Here is a 20,879-nt window from a genome sequence, read left to right as displayed (position 1 = left end):
TGAGCACATGAATTTTTGATATTGCTGCTAATTAAATGGCCTAGAGTTAATTAAATTTAGTCTTCTTGCTTTGAAGGATCGAACAAATAATTTATTCAAGCAAGTGTATGAGCAAAAGAGCCTGAAGGGAAGGAGTAATGATGCTATTGCTTCTGCTTGTCTCTACATAGCCTGTAGGCAAGAAGGTGTTCCAAGAACATTTAAAGGTAAGTTTTCAGTGATACAGATTCAATTTTGCTATGAAGTAAAGGTCTGGTTACTGTCACTGTAGGAGGTTGGTTTTCTCATTCCTGGACTTTGCTGAATTGGTTGTTCTCAGCTACAGCTCACCTTTGGGGGGGGAGGGCAGGAGGGAGTCTGGAAATTTGTTGATGAAGTGAGTAGGCTCTCAGGCATGGGATTTTTGGTCGTAATGCATTAAAAATAATTAACATTTGAAAGTCATTCTGAGTGTTGGTGAAACTTAAGGTGTTGCATTGATCGGAGGATGATGGCGACTGTTGTAACTGAATTTGAACCAACAGTTCTGCAGTAAATATGTGCAACTTTTCCCTGACAGGGATACAATTTTTTTTTGGCATTGAGTACCAAATTTCCCTTAGGAAGCAAGCTGTATTAATTAGCTCCTTATGAAAAATGCGCACTTGACTGAAGTGATCTGGAAGTTTCACAAATGTGCAAAGCTTATTTAGTGACGGTAGCCTTCATGATATTGGCCTTCTTTGTGGGTCTTAATATATTGAGAATCAAACTTGATTATTTTGGGGGAGCAAATGCTGTCAAGCCTAAAGTTTTAATTTTTACTCTTTGTTTAGAAATATGTGCAGTGTCCAGGATTTCAAAGAAGGAAATAGGCCGGTGTTTTAAACTCATTTTGAAAGCTCTTGAAACCAGTGTTGATCTGATTACAACTGGAGACTTCATGTCAAGATTCTGTTCCAATCTGGGTCTTCCGAAACAAGTACAGATGGCAGCAACACATATTGCCCGTAAAGCTGTGGAATTAGATTTGGTTCCTGGGAGAAGCCCTATCTCTGTAGCAGCTGCAGCTATTTACATGGCATCACAAGCTTCTGCAGAGAAAAGGACACAAAAAGGTAAAACTTCACTTTTTTTTTTTTCCTTCTTTTTTTTTTTTTTTTTCCTTCCCCATGTCTTGCTGCTTGAAAGAGAATTCAATGTTACTGTAAAACTTGGATGAGGTCTGTGCAAGTAGTTATAAGCTGCCGTTGTAACTGCATACAGCAAGGACCAGAGCAGGATCTCCCACTCCCCAAAATGAAAATTGAGTAATTGACTATGCTCAGTGTAAACTGAGTTCACTTTCCTCTGGCACTAGGAGTTGGATTCTTGAATGCAATAGACCAGTGCATTCAAATGAGCATAATTTTAACTTTACCCATGCTAATATTTGCATATGTACATTCTACTGCTCTAAAATACTCCAAATGCAAACTTAGGGGCAGTTGCAGGTAGCATTATGGCTTTACATTACATTGAGTCTTTAATCATTCTAGGAGCCAGGGAATCGCCTAAATTAGTACATGTTCCTTGAGTTCTTGTGAGCCTCTGATAAAGATTTGAGAGTAGTGGGACCGCAGGCTTGGCTGTAGATCACCTTTGGCATTATTCTCTTCTGCTAGGATAGCCCTTAGGAAGCCAGTAAAGAGCTCAGGGCTGTTCTTGAGCTTCAGAGCAGCATGGATCAGCCTCCGGGGCTTAAGAAAATCAGGCCTATGTGGGGGCAGCACATAGAGAAGGAAGGGAGCTAAGGCTGCGGTGGTGAAAACTTGGTGTGACAAATGGATCCAAGTGCCTGGTACCTGGCTGTGGAAACTCTGGTGATGTGTCTAGTCCAGTTCAGATGAGAAATGTTAAAAATCTAGCAATTTCTTAGTGGAGAGCTGCTTTTAGGTAAAGAATAGCCTTTATCTGTTAGGTTGTGGTGCCTTGTTCTGCATTAATCACTGCTTATTCTGTCCCTGGAGCTTTCATTGTGTTGGCAGTTTCCTGGGCACGTGAGTGATCTAGAGCCCAAGCAGTACGGTGCCTTCATCCTTGCTTGCCTTGACCTATTGGATTATGTCTCTTAAGCGTGATCATTAAAACAAAATACAGCTGCCTGCCACGGATACAGACGTGACTCCATACTCCTTCAGTGTCCTCAATGCTGAAGGCTTTCATGCAGTTCAAGGTTTAAATTCCAAACGTGGTTAAATCTTGAATAAATTTAAGTTTCTGTGCGTTTCAGACAAGTGTTTCCTTTGCTCGTTAAACAATGCTCTGTGTCTCTGACTTATTTCTCTGTGCATGTTAAGGTACATGTATTTTGTCTTTAGCTGAAGGTATTGCTTTTTGCCTATGCCTAAGGTTTTTTTTTTTGTTGTTGTTTTTGCTTTTACTTAATTAAAGCGCAAAAATGAAGATCGTGGTGTTGATGACGATTTATTAGAATATTGCTGGGCACATGTAGACTTTGCAGTAGATGTTTCTAACGACTTTTGCACTCTTGGCCCTCTGCCAATTTGAAACTGATGTTATTCCAAGATAGATAGCGTAAGTTGAACTATGGCATGTGACAAGACAGACTTATGTGTGCAAAATATTAGTCACCATGGTTAAAACCATTTTTTTCCAGGCTTTTGGGAGAGTTGCGAATTAAGCTAAGTGTATAGCACTTCTCGATAAATTATGCTTGCTGGTTTCTTCAATACAAATGGCAAAAGTAAAAACTAACCATTTATCTGCTTTTTGTCCTAGAAATTGGTGATATTGCTGGTGTGGCTGATGTTACGATTAGACAATCGTACAGGCTGATCTACCCTCGAGCTCCAGATCTCTTCCCAGCAGACTTCAAGTTTGATACCCCAGTAGACAAACTACCACAGCTGTGAAATTGCAGAGGGTTACTTTTAATTTCTATTAAAAAAAAACCCAACAACAACAAACTTTTGATTTTTGCCTATAATAAAGGATGTACAAAGTGTTAATATTGAGTCTTCATGTTGTGGAACTGGAGGATGTGGAGATGGAGCATAACTGCTGGAACGCAGCACACATTCCAAGGGTAAACAAGCTCATTGTGTGGCATTTTGTATGTATATATTAGTGGAAGTAAATATTTAATGACTGTTGCAACAAACTTAATTTCATATTGTTGTACTTATTTAGATTTCTTTTGTAGGGAATCTAGTAAGATGTATTTTGGAAAATTTAAAATATTATGTAATTCCCAAATAAACTTTTCCAAAAACACTTACCATCTTGTGAACATGACCGCAATTTGACATGCGCATGCTGTTCCATACGCTGAGAACTGGAATGCAGTCCCCAGGATGGCAGAGTTAGCTTCATACTTACGGACTTGGTCACAAGGCTGCTTAAATGCTCGCTTTATTGACAGTTCTTAATCTCTAGTGTGGCTTTAGTATTTGTAGTTAGCTGTAGAGTGTGGGTGACTTAACCCAGAACGCAAACAGTTGCTGAAAAGCGGTTTGAGTATTTGCACAACTGCTGCTAAAGATTTCCAAATTTGTTGTGGAGGGATTAGTCACATCCTTGGCACAGTCTCCCCGATTTCACTGATGTCTCTCCGCTTTGCTTCTGTGGATTTTGACATAATGATAAAGCAGCTGAAGGGAAACATAAGGATTCTTACTTTAGTTGAATTTCTGACAACTTTGTGATGCTTGGTACCGTACAAAGGAAGGTAAAAAATATTCCTAGTACAAGTTTCTGTTAAATGTTCTGACCTATCAGTCCGCCCTGCAGCCGGGCTGGCCAGTGGTAAAGCTTTTGGCACTGTTATGTTCGAAGTGAGCCCTTGCTTCTTTGAAGTGACGCACCAGGTGCTGCGGAGTGAAGGCCAGCAGTTATTCCACCCTCCCCAAACGAACAGCTTTGAAAACGAGTTGCCTCCTGACAGTGTCCCTCTGTGTGCAAAGCAACAAATGTACTTAACTGGGAGGCTTCTGGTTCCTGAGTTAATTTTGTATCACAGGTGCAAATTCATGTTAATGAACAGCTGAGGGGTCAGCTTGCTACGAATCTGGTCCTAAGCCATCCAGAGGGAAGGCTGCGTGTCCAATGCGAATAGCACTGATTGTCAGTAGCCCTCACTGTTTTCTTGCTGGTTTAGTTTTAATCCTCTTCTGCCAGTCCAGACTACTGAAATGTGGCAGCTCAACATTTTTTTTTTTTTTTCCTTCTGTAAACAAACAACAAAGGCTGTACAGTTCTGTGACACCACTGAAGCTGTTGGTTGCAGTCATGAAAAATTCTGGTGCCATGTTAAAGGTGGTGGTCTTGGTAGTTTGGAGGGATGGTATTCTCATGTCCAATGGATTTCCTTAAACTTTGTTGGAACATTTTCTGTCACCTGGGCTTTCCCTGGCTTGCTCTGAGCTGCTCTGTCTCCCTGCTTTGTGGGAGAAGGTGCAATGCCTTGAATAGGCAGGGCCTGACCTTTAATATACTGTTACAGTTTGGAAAGGCAAAGGTGAAAGTTCTTTCACCATGAGTGTACTTTCCAGCATAGATCAGTGTGTTAAATCTACTACGTGCAGGTTAAAAATGGCTGAAACTTACATTGCCAATAATGCTCTTATTTTAAATGCTTTCAGGCGTTAAGCGTGAGCACTTGACGTGCGAGTGGTGAGTGTTTGCAGTTGAAATTGTTACGTACAGCAGAAGCTGCCTGGACTGAAACTTATATACATCTGTGCAAAGCTCTGGAGCGCAGCAGAGGGAGGCAGGGAGGTACTGTCCTGCCTTGACCCTGCCCCTTCCTGCAATTCCGCAAGCAGTTCCTGCACCTCCCTTGGTGTGGAGATGGTAGTAACCGCGCAGCCCAAAGAGGCAGAATGAGGAGTATGCTTGAAGGGGCTGTATATTCTGAAAACCAGTTACTACAGGTCCAGTACGCTACAGTTAACGTGAAGCTTTCAGAGTTATACTTTTTTTTTTCCCCTGGAATTCATTTTTAGGCAGTTACGACCCCTTTAGTAAGCTGCTTTGATGAAGCTAAGGATTTTAGCTTCTCTTACGGAAGCTTCTCATTCAGAAATGGGCTCTCCTTGTTCCTGGCTGGAGCATTTCTCAGCGGTGTGGGGCACGTCTGTGTGCATGCCGCACCAGCAGTTCTCGGGATCGCAGGGACAGGCGTCGGGAGCTGGAGAGGAGGTTGCCGCAGCTCTGCAGCCTGTTTCAGCTAATTACCGCCTTCTTGCGTTACCGAAGCTAAGTGGTAGCAAAGGCTGCATGACAAGTAGAGCCTAAAGTGCAAGCAAGGAGACTGGCTACGCTTCAGGTGTTTATAGGTTTTGGGTTCTCTACGTTGTTGCTGGAAGGTGGTTCGGCAGCGAGCCTGGGAGAAGCCCGGAGTGCTGAAGGATTGCATTCCCCACACACAACAAAGGCAAGGGCATAGTATCCGCGGGTGCTTCCTATGTTAATGCAGCTGCAATTTAGACTAGATATTTGAAACCGTCTGTGTCTTCATTTGGAGCCAGCCCTTTCTGGAATGATTGCTTAGTTAAGTACTAAGTTCAGTGTCTCTAGGCAATGGTCTCATGTGAAATTTTTAGTTTACTCTTAGGAGTAAAGATTTCTCTGTATGCAGGAAAGAAACCTTCGTTCTCTGCTTAAAGAACAAGCTCATTGTAGGTTGGGTAGAGGTTTGTTTTTGTTTGCGGAGCTTTCCTGGGGAGGGTGGGGGGGTGGGGAAAGAGGCTGTAATGAAGAAAATGGCCAGGAGGGGAGCGGGTGTTGTCTCCCCCTGCCCTCAAAGGAAGCCCATGGAGGGATTCAGGCTGGCCAGACTTCAATAGACATGGTTTTCTCTTGCTCCCTTCAGCAGGACTGCACACCCAAGCACGAGGCTGCCTTCCTTCAGCCTCGGAAAGAAGGGATGCTCAGAGGTAACTATTTGGTTTGATTTTTAAAAAAATGAATGGGAGTACACTGAGCTACTGCTAAGAGATTGGGTTTCTGTAAGTCCCCTCCTGAGTGCAAGTTCTTTTCTGAAGTTAACCTGTGGAGAAAACATGACAAGTCACTTCAAGAAAACAGCAAAATCACGTTTGGGACACAATTTACAAATTACTCTATTTAAAACTTTAATTTGTGATATTAATGACTGCAAAACACTTAGAATGACATTTTGTTAAAGGCACATTTCATTTTAATGCATAGTGTACCATTCTAAAATATCCTAATTTCCTTACAAAGTGCTTGAGCAGCCACATACAGATAAAGTATAGCAAAATATATTTACAATCTAGGGTTTAAAATCTTAATCTGCCTAGAAATATTTAAAAAACTACAGAGATAAAATTAGTGCTTTCTTTCAGCTTAACTGGGTGAACATACCCTGCCCTCTAATTTTTTTAATATTTTTTTAAGTGATTTACTTAGATTAAAAAAAAGATTTCTGTACAAGATGTAGTTACAAAAAGGTGTTTTTGAGGATACTTTCGTAAGTGTTAAGCACCCTGTTAGATGCTTATATATATATATATATATATATTTGGGAACCAAAAAAGGTGAGCTGACTGTACCTCAAAAGTATTGGTTTCAGCTAGATACAGGACCATAATTTGTTTCTTGTTAGGTAGAATCTGGAAACAAGTAATGCTGAAAACTTGACTCACTCTGCCAAACATGATTTGTAGAGCTGGCAAAGAGCCCTCCTTGTTCCTGCGGGGGGATGCCTGATTTAGACCTATTTAACCTTTTTTTTTTTTTTTTTTTTTTAAATTTTTTTTCCTCCCTAAGCCTCTCCCCTGCCTGACCCTGCAGGTCTCTCCAGCATTATGACTTTAAACAACCACCGTAGCGTTGCACGCTGGAGTGGTTCGCGTTTCTTCTTTGAATGACTAAAATGGCAAGTTTTGAATTCATTTGAGTGCTGATTCTCGCTGTCTTAGCCCCCAAACAGCAGACTCCTGGCTAGGATGAACCTGTGAGATTACATATGCAATCGGCTCTGAACAGTGCTAGAGCAAAGGACCACGTGGAAAACTTATTTTCCAAGAATATTTGCCCACAGAACACCAGATACCAAAAGTAGGTCTTGGTTTACAAGTATGCACAGTGCCTGGTCTAAATTATTTTTCAACTTTTGAGGTACAGCTTTTAGTGTTAAGGGGTTTATAAAATATACACTGTTTTTATCAAAAATATTTATACATTCTGTTACAACATATTGCTTTTACCCTCAGTGACTGCCAATCTAAGTTCTGGAGTTCGGTGGCCTATGTGCATACAAATATTTTTTTCACTCGGAGTTCTCTGTTGTTCACTTGGCCACTGTGCAAGATTAATGAAGTGGTATAATTAAATTACTTGCCTGGACATAAGAATACATTACAACTTCCAAATATACATGTTTGCAGCATGTATACATTGAAAATCCTCATGTTTTCTAAAAGTGATATGATATTGTACAGCAGGTAGAGGATGATCTAGGTGGTTAGATACAGACTGGTTAACTTCTCTGTCCACTCGGCGAGTGGGAAAGGCGTGAGTCTGAGGACAGAGGTGGGGGGGCTTGGGAAACGCATATGCTTTGCTCCGTGGGGTTAGACTGAGCGACATCCTTGTTACGTTCTTCGTATCGACCAGGATTTTAAGTCATGCTTAAAAAGCTTGAAGGCAAAACTGTTTGGCAAGCGGCTTTGGTAAACTTTCCGGATTTTTCTGGATTTTTCTTGGTAATGGAAGCACTTACGCTGTTGTTATCTCAAAGGCAAGGCATTTAACATTTTTCCTAATAAATACCATAGAAAATTTACAAAACAAGGCATATCTGTTCTCAATACCATTTTTTTAAGAACACAAGATGAAGGTGTACATAGAAATGTGTAGTTTTATAGACTGCACAAGATAATATTTAACTGAAATCATTTGCCTTCTCCAGCTAGAACCATGTTCTGCGTGAGTGTCATCAGTATCCCAAACTTCTATTTCAACGTGGCTGAGTAGAGAGAAGTGATTACCTAGCTCAAAGTCTGCTTTTCCCACTTAAGGCAGATAGTTTAAAAAAGTGATGTTATCTGCTGTAGAGGAGTGAGAGAAACAGTACGGATCCACGTGTGCTCATGTGTGGGAAGCTTAGTACAGCCTGGGTTCACCAACTCAGCTCAAGAACTGCTTTCCAGTGCTCAGATAAAAAACAATATACAAAGAGGCCACTCTTCACAAGAGTGTTAAAACAGTACTTAAAAGGATCTTCATGTGATGTAAAAAAAACCCAGAAGCTACAGGTGGCACAGAGAGCAATTGAAGGGTCGGTCTTCTTCCGAGAGAGGCATTCTTGTGAGCCAGTCAGCTGGGGTTTCACAGTGTCTGGAAGTTAACACCAATCAGCAATGTAATCAAAATCTCTGAACATTTCCTGCTCTTCTTCTGACAGTATCCTTGGTTCCCGAGGTGGAGTGAGGATAGGTGCTTCAGAGGTAAATTCGTCATCAAAATTACTAACGTCTTCTCGTCCTCTAATGGTGGGTACAAAAGGAGGCTTCACTTTCTTGGCCAGTAAAGTATTCCAATCTATTAGCTGTAAAAGAAACCAACTGATGTTTAGTTTCCTGTCTCTGCTCCTTTGTCTCCTTAGAAATAATACTAGTTTGTGCTCACCCTGAAGAAGTGATGCTTTTTCACATCCTCAGCATCTTTCTCTCCAGCTCCAAGACGCCGCTCCGGGTTCCTTCGTAGCAGCTGACAAAACACGTGAGGTTTCAGTGCAAAAAAACTCAGGGGTAAAGGGAGGCACTAGGGAGGGGATGAGTGCTGCTGGGTAAGAGCCAACACCAAGAGTGGATGGACAGTGAAATTCATATTGCCTGACCTCTACAACATTCTTGGTCCTCAAAGAACGGGAAAGACAAAACTTGAGATGTACATAGCTAGAGAGCGCGGTGCTCTTTTAGAGATGCCTCAACCTGTTAGCACAATCCCGCCAGCAGCCTGGCTGTGAACATATAGAGGGCAGACTCATCTGTCTCTGTGGTACCAAGTCTTGGTGCCTGAGGTGATTTGTGGGGCTGGTGTTCAGCACAGAGCTATTGAAAAGCGTGCTTCTCGCTGGAGAGGGTACAGGCTTTACGTAAGCTAGTATTTCTTGCCTGGCCCAGAAGAGAGATGACTCTGCTGTCTCCTGTGCCCAGCTATTTCACAGCAGCTGATTTATCAAGAGAGGGTTGAATACTGCTTTACACACCCAGCCAAATAAAAGGGTTTTCTAGTTAACACCAGATGTTAGATGCTCCCACTTGTGAATGAATCATGCTGCTGTGAGCAGACCCCTGTTCCAGGCAGCGTGCCCAGCATCAGGGTGGGTTGAAACATTCATGATGCGGCCGTCAAAAAATACGGTCTGCTATATATTACGTGAGAACTTCTCTGATGGGAACAGCGCACGCACAGCTACAACTAGTAATCTGCAAGCACACGGTTCACGGTACGCATGCTCTGGGTGCGGTGTAGCAGTTCCCTGTCCCCTGTGGATATTTGCTTGATAATTTTCATAGTGAAAATACCCTCCCCAGGTACTGCCTGAAAACTGTATTCTTCCTTCTTTCTCTAGACAAACACTCTCTCCCTGGGAGTAAGCAATCGTTTTGAGCTATAGACTATTTATGCTATTACTTAAATACTTACGTCACAGTAGTTCCTGTGACATGCTTTAACTTACATGCTGCAGCACATGGCTGAAGTGGGTGCTAGACTGATACTCAGTGTCAGACATGTAAGTGGAGAGGCTGCTTCCAAAGGCTTTGCATCGCCTCCAGTAGATGCCTTTCTGTCAACTGCGGCACGCTTCTAACTTAGGCAGGTTCGAGCATCTTCTTCAGAGAAGCGGAGGCATTACGGTAAGGAATAGCGCTAATAACAGCCATGAACAAAATCAGCTGTTCTTTGCCGAGCATGGGACTGCAGGTGCCATGGGTATGCTGTTCCCTGCCCCAGTTGGAATGAAACCCAAAAAGATTTAGAAGTCTTTGAATTAAAATATTCACGTGACAACGTTAATCTACCAAATAGGTCAACGCAGCAGTGTTCTGCTAGGGAAAGAGAGATGAACTGTAGTTCGCTGCGACTAGGAAACTTAGTTTGGGAAAAAAATAGAGCCTCTGGTGTTTTACATTTTAAAAAGAAAAGCTTGCTCCTGAAGAAAGTGGAACAGCACCGACAATTTTCATTTAAGGTGATGGGGAGCACGGCACAGCACAAATGAAGCCAAGTCTGAAATTTAATTGTAGAAAAAACCACCAAGCATAGCTTCTTAAAGTATTTTGTTCCTCACAAAAGTAATTAATTTCCTTAATGGTGGAGAGGAAACAGGATAAGAGGAGAATACTGTAATATTATTATGTTCTTACCCGTCTCATTATAGAGATGGCTTCTGTAGACAGAAATCGTGGATATCTTACTTCATCATTTACAATGCTGTCAAACACCTCTTCTTCATCATCTCCGGGGAAGGGAGACTATAATGAAAGTAGTAAAAAAATACTATTAAAGAGGCTTAAAAATCACTTACAGTTGAAAACAACATACATTCAGCTGACCGTTTAGAATTAGACACCCCGAAATGAAGTCTTGCTTTTCCGAGAGACAGATAGGGTAGTTTTCCATAAGGAAGAGAGAAAAGTAAGGCAAGTTGGTATTATCCCTTAATTCTTACTGAAGGGCTATTCTTTAGGATGTGCTATTAGAAGTAGAAGCACCTAAAAATGGGATCTTCTTTGAACTCTGACACAAGATATACAGGGAATGTGGAAACTATGGATCGGCTCTCCTTTGGGACAGCCGCCCGTCACAAGTAACGCAGTCAAGACTAACTTGGTTTTGTAATCTCTTTAGCATGTTACAGCTCAAGGGTTTTCAAAGGGTTTTGAAGTGGCCTGACAGATGTAGGCAACACCCTACAAGCTTTTTGTCCTTTTTTACCTGAAAGGAAGCGAAAGAAAGTTGAATGATCATCATCTTTGAAAAAGAACAAAACGATGAGCAAATCTATAGTTTTTCTCTGGTTTTTGGCATGTAAGCCATCACTGTGCTACCTGGGAGATACTCTTAACAAAAAGACCAGAAGGTAAAGCAATATATGCAATGGTAAAGAACTATTCAATAGTAATTTATTTATACCAGCTCATTTACAGGGAACTGGGGCATTCTGTTCTAGTGTATGTGTAATTCAAATGGTAAACAGCATTGCATTTGGCATAACCTTTCACTACTATCCAGTTTTATGCATTAAAGTTCACTTCCATTCAAGCTACAGGAGTCAAGGAGTTTCTTGTCTCCCCAAAAGCGGTTGAAAGCAGAAGATGCTATAGCTGTACGCTTCCCAATTTGACGATAACAGATGTGCGCTGGAAACTGCGCTCCCCAAAACCAGATGTGCTATGTTCTTGCTTAGAGACACCGATATTAATGTGCCATTACTGTAAGTTGATTTAAGGCATAATGATGTAATGAAAAACAAAATAAAACAAAAATCTAGAGGTTAAGTCTTGGACCAGCTACAACTCGGTCACTTCCACAATTGCCGATAGTTCAAGCTCGTGACGTGACTCATCAACTGGTATAGCATTACAGCAGCTAGCATCAGGTAAGTAGCTGCTCAGTATTTAATGCTTCTTTTTCTTGATGAAACACATTAAGATGCTCACTGTAAAACTACGTATGCCTATACATACTGTGTATACAAGTATTGATACAACTGTGATGGATAGGGCATATTAAATGGTGACAGGCAGGTATCTTGAGTTTTGTAACCTTTTTAACATATAGTAGTTTTATGACTCCATTGTATCTTACTAGAACTTACCTCACCCACTAGCATCTCATAGATAAGTACACCAAGACCCCACCAGTCTACAGCTCTTGTATAGGAAGTTTCTGTCAGCACCTCTGGAGCAAGAAATTCCGGTGTGCCACAGAATGTGCTTGTTCTGTCTCCAAATCCCATTCCTGAAAAGTTACAGTTCATGAAAAGCAAGCAGTATTTTCTGCCACTCTACAACCTATTCCTCCAGCAAGTAAAACCTCTCTAGAGCAACTTCAGCCGATACTGTAGTTCCCCCATTCTTCCCTCCCACGCCCTCGGTTCCACCTCTGCTTCAGTAGAAGTTCTTCTATCCCGAACTACACGCAATGACCCAAATTAAGGTACCACTTACATCTTTGTCACCCAGTTATCTAACAACTTGGAGCAAAATAAGCCCTGTATGCTTGCATGAGGGGCACAGTTTGGGACATCAGCACCACAAGGACTGATGTGACACTACAAGCGGAGGTGCTGCAGAAGAAAACCATTTATTGTAGTAGTCAGTAAACCAAAAAGCTTTCCTTGTCCTTATTGCCTTTTGTCATTTATGGAACTTCTTTGTAGCTAAAGTCACAGGACTCGCCTTATTAAAGACATATTAAAGACAACAGTAATGTTTGAATACCTACTGAATTTACTAAATTCCCTCTTAAGCTATCTAAAAGGAAAAAATCTGGAGGACAGACTATACAAACTGGAGAAGGAAATGGACCTTTCCAGATCTTCCTCCCCAATGGGGTTTGAGAAAGACACTGCAAATTCAGTTGCTACCTCTATTTTTTGTCTTATTTGAAAAGTAGTTGCCAGTAGCGGGATGCTCGAAAGTAACTTTCTTGCATCTAGGCTCCCCTTTTGGGATAAATTTCTCCATTTTAGCTATAATATTCTTTGCATGTCATTTCCATATACTTAGAGTTACCACTATTTCAGAGTTAAAAAAAAAAAAAACAAAGATAGTGAGTTTGTAAAAAAGTAAGAGCGAGGTATGGATTATAATGGTACTTGATTTCATTGTACAGTGTCAACATGTTTAGAATGAGGAAAAACACCTAATGCTTTTTCTGCCGACTTGTAAAATGCAGCAGTATGCCCTATTAATAAGCAGAGATATGATGAAGAGGGGATGCTCACAACTGAAAAAAAAATAAATAAAAACATAGGGCTATGCTCAGGTGCTCCTGCTCTTTCCCTACTAAGGAACTTCCTCCTATCTCCACATTTGTACAATCAGAGATCTATTTTTTCCTTCAGTGACAGAGGGTAAGTATACACTATACACATTTGGCAGTCCAGAAGTCTCAAGGAACAGTCAAGAGTAAGACAGACTGTAGAATTCCCCTAGAAAGAAAATTTAAGGCCCGTTACCTTCTTTGCAAAGACCAAAGTCAGCAATTTTCACGAAGCCTTCTGTGTCCAGCAATAAGTTATCCAACTTCAAATCTCTAAATGAACATTTGAGAACAAAATTGCATCACTGATGTTTCTTCAGTACTATTCAAATAGCTGAAATGCATCTGTTGGAAATGGGTCAATGACTACTTACCTATATACTATTTTGTGTTCATGTAAATACTGAAGTCCAAGAACCACGCATGCAGCATAGAATCTGTTGAAAAAGATAAAGTTAAAATTTCAGTGGATTTAGTCTTGCTCTTCAGAACGTGAAGTCCATTATTATTGATCTTTTTTTATTAACGATCCTCTGAAGGTTACTGATTCTTTTTTCAGGTACAGATTAGACAAGGTCAGAGTTTTAAAGTCAGATGGCAAAACATGCTTAAACTTGCAGCTCTCGAGCTGTAGTATGTTCGCTTGGCCTGGAGGACAGATTTTCTGTAGTGTCCACTGCCGTGGCATTGAAGGATTTCTAATTTGGCTCATTCTTTCCTTTTTTAGCCTTGTCTGCTATTTTAACTTTTCATTTAGCTTTTTCATATAATCTTAAAAAAAAAAAAAAAAGTATTACAAACATTAAATATTTGTATATAATTTTTGAATTCAATATAGGTTCAGGCACATGAAACCTGCATGTGTCTTTTTCTAACAAAATCAGGTAGAATTTCTGACCCTTTTAAAAACTTAAACAGTATTTACTGAAATGACATAATGTAGAGGCATGTGGTGATAAAGACCTTCGTTCTTACCCACTGACAAAATGCCCTTCATTTAATGCCACAGAAAGGGATGGATACTCACACTGCTCTTGGTTCAGAGAAGACATCAGTATGGATGTGCATCATCAGGTCCCCACCAGCAGCATATTCCATTACAAAGCAAACGTGATCTTTGGTTTGGAAACAAGCAAAAAGGTTCACCAAGAAGGGATGTCTTACACTATTCACAGTTTCAAATATTCGCTTTTCACACATCAAGCTGCAAACAGAAAATCAGTAAAAATTTCAAGCTGAATCCTGAACCACAATTTTTCAACTATCGGAAACTATTGGAAATTTATACCTCATGTTTTTTCCTCTGTTCCTCCGGATAAGATAAGAACATTTTTTGTTTCAAGAGAGAGGTTTTAATACTTGCACATACAGTAAATTGATGCCAGGATTTCCACGAAGTTACATTTAGCTTTCACAAACAAAAAAGGAAACCTAGCAGTCCATGAAAATTGTACCCTGCCAATTTTCCTTCCAAATACTCATACTTGCATTAAGTATGCATCAGTATCATGTGACATTAGCTTCAATCCATTCTTGTTTTAATTGTATACAATACATAAAGTGGAAAACCAGTAACAATATTAGAGAGATGTATCTATAGTAATGCCCGATTATTTCTCCTCAATCCAATTGGTTAATTTGTAGCTTAGTCTTAATACAGTTATCTTTCTTCCTGCAAGTCAAATGAATATAGTCACTACGAAACAGTTGTAAAAGCGCCTTCCTGCGCTAAAGCTAGACAGTTTTGTAACTGCCACTTCCCTTCCAAGCAAAGAAAAAAATCTGAGTTTTGGGGCAAAAAGATTAAAAAAAAAAAAAGAACAACAGTGGAGCATACACAGGACTTAAGGGAAAATACGATGGACAAAGTATGACAGCATGTTACAGGTTGAGGAATACCATCGTAGGTCTTTCTGCCAGTAAAGAAAACATAGTCGCTGTCCTCCTGAAATGCGATGGAAGTCTCTAGAACAAGTAATTAGAACGAATAATTGCAAAAGAACCTAAATGAAAAACAGGATCCGCTTTAAGTCAGAGCTGTAGTACAGGCACATTAAGGGGGGCATGAAAACGAATCAGTGTTCCTGGGCTACACTGCTCCCTCCTTGCCCCAAAAGAAAGAGTACATGCCTGCAGCAGCCAACTATGCAGGGAGATGACAACTTGTTTTGCTCTTTCACTGAATTTTACTACTCTTTGGTAGAGCTTACAGTTGTGTTGCATGCCGAAAGAAAACACAATTGATTTATGTAAAATACAACACATGGATTCCAAACTGACCTGTCTACTTCATCACGAGCGACAATATCTCCTTTCTTTAAGGCTTTAATAGCAAACATCTCGTTTGTGTTTTTGTACTCTGCCAACAGCACCTAAAACAGAAGAGGAGCAATTCATTTAAGAACTATATCTAGTTTTTGATATAGCCTTGCCATCAGATATAGCCTTTTGACACTTACCTTTCCAAAATGTCCTCTGCCCAGTACAGCACAACATCTGAAATCCTTCAGATTGAATTGAAATCTTTGTTGTGATCTACGTAAATAAAAACCAGTCAACAATCTTCTAGTTTGTTAACTTTAAGAAATATATTCAGATCAACAGCAAAACCACTGCGTTTTTACCTTCTATCTTCAGGCTCTCGGGTGTTGGTGTATTTTATGTCTGAATGGGCAGCGTCAGGCTCACAGATTATTTCAGGCTGGAGTTTTGGGACAATGCTATTTCTGCCATTTTCAAAATCGAAAGTTGTTACTTCATCCTGTGAAGAAAAAGAAGTCTGAAAATTTAAAACTGATTGCGAAGGCAAACGAACGCAGAAATTTTACTATAAGCGTGTGAAATTCTTAACACAAGAATTCTCTAAGCTAAAATGGTATACTTTAAGATGATACAGATAAGCAAGCTTTTAACAGATGGATGAAACCTATTGCTCCAGTCATTCTGCTCTTTGTTAATAAAACCACTTTTTCCTGAATATTCTAATGATTTTGGGCTTTTGTTTCTTCTGTGGTGGAACCAATGACATGAAGAGTTAAAGATGCCAACCACGGAAACAGTTTGCCACCAAGAGTAATTGGAGCATTCTGTTGAGACAATTCTGTATGTGTAAGTTATGGGAGCATATGCTGAAATATAAGGGAAGAAATCCGTCATAAAGATGCCAATATTACAACCTTGTTAAACAGTAAAGCATGAATTTCTTAAAGCTACTTGCCTGAGACGGCACATCAGGAGCCTTTATCTCAGAGGAAGATTCACATATTTCCCCAAGGGAAGATGCACGGGGTGGAGCAGGCGGAGGCTCAGGCTCAAGTTCAAAGTCCAATTTGGCTACAGGAGAGTCACTGGCAAGAAAATAAATAACTCCTCACTGTATAGCAGAGACCATTTTAATAGTATGAAAACCAACTTAAAACTGCACGCTATGCAGATTTCTCCTAAAACAAATCTCGTGCGTGTAGATCTGTCTATGAAATAGATGTCCAAAATTAAAACATTGAAAGTCTGCAGTCTTGCAGAATAAACAGATTTGACATACATTACGTACATTAGGACATAAGCATCTCACTGTTACTCTTGCTCTGAAAAGTACTTAAAATTTGTAGGTATACCTACCTGGCTGGCAGTGTTAGTTCAGAAATGTGTGCATCAACCACTGGCCCAGTAGCAGGCACTGATGCTTGAGGGCTGAAGGTGCCAGAGTGATTTACTGTAGGAATAGCTCTTCTCACCAGCCTTCCCCAAGTGGCAATATTAATATTCATTTGAGGAGCTCTGAGAAATGTTTTGCCTGTGGATATTGTGAAAAAAGAAAATAGAGTGCAAGTAATTTCCTTACTTATTACCAAAAGCTATAATTAAAAAAAAAAAAAAAAAAATTCATATTAATCAGTTTATAGTTTATGAAGAACAAACTGAATTTGTCGTATTCCTTAGCAATTCCTAATTATTCACTACTAAATGCTAATGCATAATAAGGAATTCTAAACCAAAACATTTCTAAATGCAATGCCAAATCCTTCATTATCAAGAGTTTTATTCACAGGCAAATATTAGGTCTCTGTATAAAAAATATCACAGATCTGTACAATTTTTAAGCTTTACATGTTTATATTAAACAATCACCTTGCTGTTTTGAAAAAATTTTCTTCTGCCTCTGGAGTTTTGGTCTTCTTTCAATAACTGGATTAAAAAACGTAACCTGCAGTTCAAATAAGGTGTGTTATAATTCAAGTTTCAGAACAAAATGCATTCTTAAAAGTTTAAGAAAAACTTCTTAAACTATTCCGCAATATAATACTTGCAAGTATGCTCAAGTGCTTCAAAGAAACATGCTTACCTCTGCAAACAGAGTGCCCTGGGGTTCAAGATAGAGACACATGCCATGCCGTTGGTTATCCAGGAAGTCCTCCAACCTCAGAAACTTTACTGCACACAAAGATCTCCAGTCACGCCAATAAACAGAGATTTCTAATTCACGTGACTACGACAGGAAACATATACACAGGAAATTACTTATTAGCAATTGTTCTGCAAGAGCTACCTCTGTACAATCATAAGATCTAGCAACTCCAGGATCAAGATGCAGAGCTGTTACTTTAAAAGAGTGCCAGGGCTAACTAGCCATACTGAGCAAGCTCTCACTAGGATGACTGCAGCATTTCACTTCAGTTCAGACGTGATCACCAGTGTCCAAATAAAAGTATAAGTGTAAAATTCCCCCAAGAGTAGGAGGAGAGAGTCACAAACAGGCACCAGACTTTTTGAGTCAGTCTAACAGCAGCGCTAGTTCAAGATATTTTAGCTCAAGCTCTGACAACAAATTTTTACCTGTGTTTAGAAAACTTTACTAGTCTTCCATGTTGTTTACAAGTACCAATTGCATTGCACGGCTGCATAGTGACATTTTAGTACCTGCATACACACCATGATGCAAGACTTTATACAGTATCTCTAGAAATACATACAGGTTTTGCAAGGTGGTCATGAAGAGGGGCCAAAATCTTGAAACTAACAGGAACTACTGCTATATCTCGCCGGTGGGATTTACATATTCTTAGGGTGTCTTACATGTTTGTTACAAAAGCTTGTTACAAAATATGAAGAATCCTGCAATACAATGTAACAGCCGCATTGTACGTTACTCAGTTCAGTTAGCATAGTTTAATTCCATCATGACGCATCAATTTACTGTCTTTGTAGGATAGCTGTAGGTTTTAAATGAAACAATATTTAAGAAGCAGCAACAGATAAAAAAAAACTGATGGGGTTTGAAATGTGCATTTCAAATACGGAAGGATGACTGGTCATGCCCAGCAGAAGCAAGGTCTTTTTCTGGCACCAAAAAGCATCTAATACTGAGTTCTTAAATAGTGAATGTGACACATACTAGGCTGGTAGGAGCAGCTACTAAACTTTGACTACTTCTAGTCTTAATCTGAGAATAATCAAGGCTTGAGGACTCCACAGCTGCTAGTTTTGTTCTGCACTACTCCTAACTGGAACCCGAATTTCTCGATTTTCTACCTGCAGGTCTAAAACTGCTTCCTTCCTCGATGGAAGGAATCTGGCTTGGGGCTCGGAGGGGTGGGGTGAGGCAGGGAGAGAGCAAAAACAGGAAGGTGGCTGGTTTTTTTTTTTCCTCATTTGTTTTAGATATATACTAGAGATGACATTTAGGCTCCTAAAATATAGTTTATTTTTCAGTTTATTCTAAACACTGATGGAAAAAAAAAATCCTCGTATCTTAAAATACTATGACTATCAGGTATCTAAAAACCAAATGCTTGATTAAACCTAAATAACATAAATTCTCTTCAAAAGGTGTGAGGAAAGAAACATCAAGTATAATTTCGATACTTGTGTCCTGGAAGTAACATTTAAAGTTCTAGGAAAGAACTCTTAGCAAATTTATTTATTATTACTGAAGAACTGATCAGCTTCACATGAGAACGCTTTTACAGAAGCACTGTAAAAACTCTATGACATAGCTTTACCAAAACATCCAAACTGTATTTGACATTAGAAATTACTGATAAATAATGAGAAGTTGATGATCCTAATAAAAATTTAAGCACCATCTATCACAGACTAAAAAGATGCTAAGTGTTAGATCTTGGATAAAAATATTATGTCAGTGTGTAGGCCAGAAAAGGTAAAATTTCTGGCACGCCAGCCCAGCATAACAACTTAACCTCAGGGAGCTCATTCTGTTAAGGATGGGAATACTTGCACATATGAAATCTGAACACAATCACAACAACAGGAAAAAAGAAAGCAAGCAACATGAAATTAATCTAAAGAATTGACTACAGCTGTCAGTGAAGTAAGACCACATTTTTACCCTGTCTAGTTCCAGTGTAAATTTCTGATCCCATGACTGATTGGAAATAGGTTTCCAGCTAGTTTGACCAACCACAGTGTTATCCAGCTTCAGTACAGCACAGACTTCATCTGTAAGTAAAGTACACAAACTCAGCTTAAATCTTTAAGAGGATTTTCCACAAACAAAAAAATCTTCAGTAAGTTTCCCTTAAAAATGTAATCTCATATTTAATTGGTTCTTATGGGCATAATAGTGTGGTTGTGGGTTTGGGTGTTTTTTTTCTTTTTTAAAACTTGACAGATGAAGAAACACGTAAGTTTAAAGCTTCAAATCAATTTAGTATTTTAAATTACGGAACACGACATGCACATTAAAATGTAAATAAAAGATACGCATAAAAATAAGATAAGTAAGAGGATACTGAACTGGACAAGTCATCAGTTTTCAGAAGGTTCCTACTACTCCCACTTTTACTTTTACTGGTTCTGCTCATGAAAGATGTTCTGGCTTCATTTGGACTCCAACCAGGTAGCGTAATCGATGTGGCTTTTGATCGACCAGGGACATTTTCCAAAATATCTTGGCAGCCCATCAGCCTAACTTCCAGGGTACCTAGAACAAGACAGACAATGATTTATCAAAGATTTCTGTTCTTAAGTAAACAAAGTGAATGACTAGTGATTGATTTATGGCAATAGCTCACATTCTGACCCCTGCAGGGTAGAACAGAAATATCAGATGAAATCAAAAGACAGACCTAAGACAGACAAATACACTGAAAACAAGCATTAAAAGTCAAATATGTGGGACTCAACCTTCTAGAAGGAGCAAGAGTTCACCAAAACAACACAAAATTCAAGTTTTTGTTCCGTGTCTCAGAAGTATCTTTGTTTTCTTCACTTGCGAACCCAACTGACTTGGGTTCAAATCGTAAGCAATGTCACTTTTTTAAGATGACAAATCCTAAGTTTCTTATTAAAACAAGGCATGTTGCAGATGGGACAATAATAATTTTCCACCAGTTTTATATAACCAATTAATATTGGATACATTGCTTTGGTAATTAAAATGAACACATTGACTATTGAGACTACAAATTTGTTTAAGATACAGTCAGAAATCACATTTGCCTGCTGCATGCTAAAGTCAAATTGGAGTTCGTACATAATTCAAAAATCATGGAATTGTTCCAGCTTGACTGAATTTGGATTTATAAAAGCTGAAACGAGAAGCTACTCTTCAAAAATCTTCTACATCTTTAACCAGATGAGGTACGGAGGCTGCTGATCTAATTTAAGAGTTTCCTCCAGCAGCACAGAAACATCTGAATACCACAGATGGTTACAAGAACGGTAGCCTTACCTCATCCTGTACAAGATAGCATCTGTAAAACTGTAACACCACTAACAAAATTAACTATTAGAAGTCATGAAATTAGCCAGTTCATAATCATATTGTCAGCTAGAAATGCAGCTCCTGAATGCAGTATTCTTTTGATAGCAAATGTACTTAAGTGTGACACTTAAAAGTACTCTTTTGTAACAGA

At 39.5% G+C, this 20,879-nt stretch overlaps 2 protein-coding genes across 10 annotated transcripts in view; one reads left to right on the top strand and one right to left on the bottom strand.

Annotated features, from left to right (window-relative positions):
• Positions 1-3,276, top strand: part of GTF2B (general transcription factor IIB) — a 29,591-nt gene extending 26,315 nt beyond the window's left edge. For both annotated transcript variants that reach the window (XM_087734259.1, XM_087734260.1), the window contains 3 exons: positions 77-206; positions 816-1,097; positions 2,761-3,276. In XM_087734259.1, the coding sequence (XP_087590385.1) occupies positions 77-206; positions 816-1,097; positions 2,761-2,894 (546 nt within the window). In that variant the 3' untranslated portion in view covers positions 2,895-3,276. The remainder of the gene's footprint in view (positions 1-76; positions 207-815; positions 1,098-2,760) is intronic.
• Positions 3,277-3,421: 145 nt separating this feature from the next.
• Positions 3,422-20,879, bottom strand: part of PKN2 (protein kinase N2) — a 60,594-nt gene continuing 43,136 nt past the window's right edge. For 5 of the 8 annotated variants that reach the window (XM_087734252.1, XM_087734255.1, XM_087734254.1 and 2 more), the window contains 16 exons: positions 19,760-19,945; positions 19,352-19,461; positions 17,348-17,491; positions 17,134-17,209; positions 16,624-16,798; positions 16,223-16,352; positions 15,630-15,766; positions 15,465-15,540; positions 15,286-15,377; positions 14,033-14,209; positions 13,380-13,442; positions 13,202-13,278; positions 11,837-11,979; positions 10,383-10,490; positions 8,638-8,718; positions 6,092-8,557 (listed from right to left, as the gene is read on the bottom strand). In XM_087734252.1, the coding sequence (XP_087590378.1) occupies positions 8,354-8,557; positions 8,638-8,718; positions 10,383-10,490; positions 11,837-11,979; positions 13,202-13,278; positions 13,380-13,442; positions 14,033-14,209; positions 15,286-15,377; positions 15,465-15,540; positions 15,630-15,766; positions 16,223-16,352; positions 16,624-16,798; positions 17,134-17,209; positions 17,348-17,491; positions 19,352-19,461; positions 19,760-19,945 (1,979 nt within the window). In that variant the 3' untranslated portion in view covers positions 6,092-8,353. The other 3 variants (XR_015699207.1, XM_087734253.1, XM_087734256.1) reach the window with 3 other exon arrangements.

The sequence above is a fragment of the Nipponia nippon genome, unplaced genomic scaffold (assembly GCF_047370975.1).
Source record: "Nipponia nippon isolate SJK-2023a ecotype South Korea unplaced genomic scaffold, ASM4737097v1 scaffold_5, whole genome shotgun sequence".
In the NCBI taxonomy this organism is placed as follows: Eukaryota; Metazoa; Chordata; class Aves; order Pelecaniformes; family Threskiornithidae; genus Nipponia; species Nipponia nippon.
The sequence above is the reverse complement of the archived record's forward strand: the minus strand, read 5'-3'. Positions and strand labels throughout refer to the sequence as shown.